General features: G+C 40.0%; 1 protein-coding gene across 1 annotated transcript in view; it reads right to left on the bottom strand.

Annotated features, from left to right (window-relative positions):
• MTFR1 (mitochondrial fission regulator 1) overlaps positions 1–4877 on the bottom strand; it is a 17142-nt gene that overhangs the window by 3511 nt on the left and 8754 nt on the right. The window contains exons 3-4 of the mRNA XM_009701263.1: positions 4570–4679; positions 618–859 (exon numbers count right to left, since the gene is read on the bottom strand). Coding sequence (XP_009699565.1) covers positions 618–859; positions 4570–4679 — 352 coding nt within the window. The remainder of the gene's footprint in view (positions 1–617; positions 860–4569; positions 4680–4877) is intronic.

The raw sequence follows: 4877 nt of genomic DNA, 5'->3' as shown, positions 1-4877 counted from the left end.
GAAAGAGGAGAAAGTAAGTCAGGAAAAGAAGAATTACTCTGTTTACTACCAGAAACAGTGCACCACTTTTGGCTCCATCTGGACAATGTGTCTGATCCCAGTGATGATTCCAGCAAACAATTAATCTCCTTTTCTGTTATTTATTTCATAAACTTGAGATGTATATTACATATTCCAAAAGCATAATTAGTACCTTGTATGATTACGTCATGGTATCAGAAAGCCTACTTCATTACTGGATGGGAAGACTTCAGTGTTAGTAATTGTTACATTCTTTGAGTTTGGTTTAAGCCATCACATTTATCATGAGCTTTGCTCTGAAAGCTGTTTAATACTTCTTTACTCATCCACAGATTCAGAATGCTGGCAGACTTTCACACAAACACAACGACTTTTGGAATACGAGCAAATACAGAAAATCTGACAGGTCTCTTGTCTTCAAGACCTATTCTGTATCTATATGTTACTATGCTACATCTGTCTACCAAACGAACCAAAACAATATGGAGAAGTGTTCAGTGTTGCCGTATCTCACAGAAACAAATTAGCACATTATTAATTATAAAAAGGAAAAATTCATTAACTAACTTCTGTTAAAAGTACAGCAAATTTAATACCTGCTGTCAGTTTCTGTTGTTCTTGCAAGATTACGATTTTGGCTATTTGTGCTCTTAAAGTGGCTAGTTCATTTTCTAAAGCACTGATCTTCTGCAAAGCTTCTTCATTTGCCCTCACTGTGCTCCTGGACACTGGTTCTTCTTCCAATGGGTTTTGTAAGGACATCTGTCGGCACAGGGACTTTGCAGAATGATGTAGTTCACCTGAAAGAGGCTGGGCAGTTTTTGACCAAACTTCTGACCTGTAACAAAAATATCACAAGATTCCTTTTTTAAAGGCTTTGTAATAGATGAAAACTAAAGCAACATTACATACAAACCAGTGTCGTGTTTTAACCCCAGCTGCCAACTAAGCACCACGCAGCTGCTCACTCACTCCCCACCACAGTGGGATGGGGAGGAGGATCGGAAAAAAAAGATAAAACCTGTGGGTTGAGGTAAGAACAGTTTAATAACTGAAATAAAACAAAATATAATTATAATATTAATGATTGTAATGAAAAGGGAGATAACAAAGAGAGAGAGGAGTAAAACCCAAGAAAGACAAGTGATATAATTGCTCACCACCCGCTGACCCAGCCCGTCCCCGAGCAGCGATCAGCACCTCCTGGCCAACTCCCCCAGTTTCCATACTGGCCATGCCGTTCTATGGTATGGAATATCCCTTTAGGTGGTTGGGGTCAGCTCTCCTGGCCGTGCTCCCTCCCGGCTTCTTGTGCCCCTCCTCGCTGGCAGAGCACGGGAACTGAAAAGTCCTTGGCTGAGGTAAGCTCTACTCAGCAACAACTAAACGAGCAGTGCGGTATCAACAGTATTCTCATAGTAAAGCCAAAACCACAGCACTGTACCAGCTCCAAGGAAGAAAATGAACTCTATCCCAGGTTAAACCAAGACAACCAGGAATACAAGTTGAAGGCCTGACTTCAAAATTGTCTTTACACAAATCACTTCCACCAAGACATTATATAGCTTAAAGTAAGTAAGAACTTCACATATTTTTTGTTTGCATCACTAGCTGTATTTCTTCTCTTCCCCTAGCCAGCTTTTTGTAGAATCCTTGATTTCAGGAGAAAAACGGAATACCTTCTCCCCTCACCCCCAATCTATTTCTCTGCCTCATACCTATTGTATTTCTTGTTGGAAATAAGATTTAAAGTTTTTTTGCCCGAATGCTACCATTTTTCCCCCATGGGCTGCAAATAGTCACTTGTAGTTGATTCCTTTGAAGAAGAAGGAAGAGTTCCTTAGCTCCACAGCATATTTTTGTACTTTTTGGACTTCTGAAAGGACAGCCCTCCATTTTAGCAGTGTTGGGAGTACAGAATACGTGATACAGCTTAGTGATGCAGAAGCTGCTTATCAGTAAATGGGAAAGGGTCTTACATTTAGTCTTCTAACACAACAAATAAAAACTATCGAGAAGAAAACTTCTTAAAGAGTCCATAAGCTTCCCTTCTCTTTCTCACAAGAGCAAGAAAAGCAACTGTGTTGCCTTCCTTTATTACCCACCAAAGCTCAAGCTATGATAAATACTGAGGCATTACAAGCATCTGCAGTCAAATAAGCACTCACAAAAGGTTATATTCACTGAAAACACCAACATTTTTGAACAGTTTACCTCAAGTATCTGAGCAACCTGATCTAGTTGAAGATGTGGACTAGATGACCTTTAAAGGTCCCTTCCAATCCAAACCATTCTTTGATTCTCTAAGTAGAACTGATAAGGATTAATAACAACAAATTATCATAAACAGTGTAACTGCAAAATATGACCACATACTTAACTCCTCAGTCCTTAACTTCAATCGCAAAACTTCTCAGGCAGGTTAGGATTCCATTATTTATTCCAACATGAGAGGAAGATGATATGACTTTTCAAAATGTACAGAATGGCTCCAGATTAAAACAGTTTTAAGAACCCCATTGGTCCAGATGCGCATCATGTTAGGACTGCAGTTGCGCTAGACTTAAAGCAAGAGCCAAGATTTAAGGCTAGAACAAGCCATGTGCTCTGACCACCTCAATCTGGGATTAGTGACATGTTTAAGACTTCCACAAGACTGACAGAAAACATCGGCACAACTTGCAGAAATTTGATTAATCAGAATTTAGTATTATCAAGGATGTTAAAATTTAGGTGTTGTTATCTAGATAGGAATAGAGAGCAATTAAAGCTGAGCAGAGAACAGGATGCTTACTACAGCAGCCATCTCCCTGCTCTCCCTAAGTAAGTAAGGTGGAAGGAGCCAGTGGTCGCTTCACTCTTTAAAACCTGCCTTCTGCTCCTTTAAAGAGTTTCTAGAATAGCTAAACAACAAAGGGTATTTTCCGCTCAGAGCAGTAATGGTGTTTTAAGGAAATGTCTTGATTGGAATCTAGCACTGTGGAAAAATATGCCTGAATTGTCACAACTGCTCTGACTAGGGGTAGGGGAAAAATGATTTGTCGTTTAATTGCTTCCTCTATAAAACTGCATTCACAGAAAAATCTATGTCTGCAAGACTTCACTGAATTATACAGTGAATATATATTTAACAGTAACACCTATGTGATCTTGTCGAAACAGAGAATTTCAAATGCCTGGAAAATACCTAATGCATATTAGCTTCACTACATAATACTGTGCACAGACATAATAAACGGTGCACATTGAAATACTCATATTTGCTAAGTAATTCACTTACCATGCTCCATTATAAGCGGTTTGCCTTAAGGTCACTACATATCTGCAGGATTATTTTAGTCCCATCCCATATCCATCTGTCCCCCTTCCCCCCTTCACATGCAGATGTCTCAGCAAATATGCAAGTCCTACATCTTTCTTAATAGGTTATTTGAAGCACCAAGAGCTATTCTCCCTGTTGTCTCCATTAAACATAACAGCTTTACAGTTCAATCCTTAAACAAAATGTTTCTGTGCAAACAAAGGTAGTATTGGCCAGTTAATTTCCTTTGCATCAAACAGACTTTACAAATAGCGATTCCCAAACAAGTGCTTATTTCTGTGACTCCCCTCTGAGTTTGTGAAATTAATGTGGCAGTGCCAGAATGTTTGTTATGCAAAGCTTCACTGTGGCAAGTCATGTTGGAGGGCATCTACGTCGTTACTAACCTATTTCATGCTTTCAAACTAAAAACAGTGACCTCCGGTAATCTCTGAAGCCAACAATCTGTGCCTTTCTCTGGAAGGTTAGTTTGTTTAGAAAAAAAACTTCCTCTGCACTACAGAACTGTACCTTTGTTTCTGGCTAGTCTGAGCAGCAATTTGGGTAAGCTGGAATAGAGAACTTCATCACTTCAGCCAACCTGTTTCATGCAGTTACAGTGCTGTGTAGTGCTCTTGGTCCAACACAACAGTACCTGTCCCATCATTCTGGACACAGGTGCTCACATGCTTCCCACCCAGTTTTCGTTATGAAGATTAAAGATGAAACATAAACCATAATTTTTTTAATTGTCTTTAGCAGACTGCAGAGCCTTAACCAGAAAGGTGAAAAACAACGTACCAGTTACTGGATTGCCAGAATGACCATTGCTGCTAATTAGGAAGCTGTGCAGTACACCACCCCATATTAACAGAAGTCTCAGGAGAATTGGAGAATCAGTGTTAGCAACTGTGCCATACCACAGCCAACATTTTTGTGGGGACAAGGTCGCTTGAAGCTGCCACATGCAATTCTTTGCAATAAATAAGTAAATAGAACCCCCAGTCTTCCTTGTATAAAGCCAATCTCCTGCATGTTCTCAAATCAGTCTTTCATCCATGATCCTGTTAGTCTAACCTCTACTACTGCTCTTCCAGACCCTTCCTTTTCTATCACTCTTCCCTCTCTCTTCCCTCAGCATTCAAGTGCTCTCCATTCATTGCAACGCACAGCAGATTCTCAATGGAGAGAAGCTAGGTTTCCTCCTCTCAGTTCAGAAGTTCAAAGAGAAGATTTGAGGAGTATACCTGAGCCTTGTAGAGACTTCACCTTCTTCTTGAGCAACCCATCCCACATCTGCAAAGGAGGCCACTGCATCTTCTCTAAGTTGGTTTCCTTCTGTGGCATGAGAAGTAAGCTAAATTTTAAAGACAAGATTGAAGGTTTTAGAGTCACTATTCCCAGTCCAAGTCACAGTTATTTTACCCAATACTTTCAGCGAGGCTACACGTAACTATTAACACCTACATGCACGAAACACATCTGTAGGCTTAGCACACACATTTCTGTCCTGGGCTTGGTCCAGAACCATTTCACTGACTTCGAACTATTCAAT

Source organism: Cariama cristata, unplaced genomic scaffold, assembly GCF_000690535.1.
Source record: "Cariama cristata isolate BGI_N322 unplaced genomic scaffold, ASM69053v1 scaffold18065, whole genome shotgun sequence".
NCBI lineage: Eukaryota > Metazoa > Chordata > Aves > Cariamiformes > Cariamidae > Cariama > Cariama cristata.
This window is presented reverse-complemented; position numbering and strand designations above follow the sequence as displayed.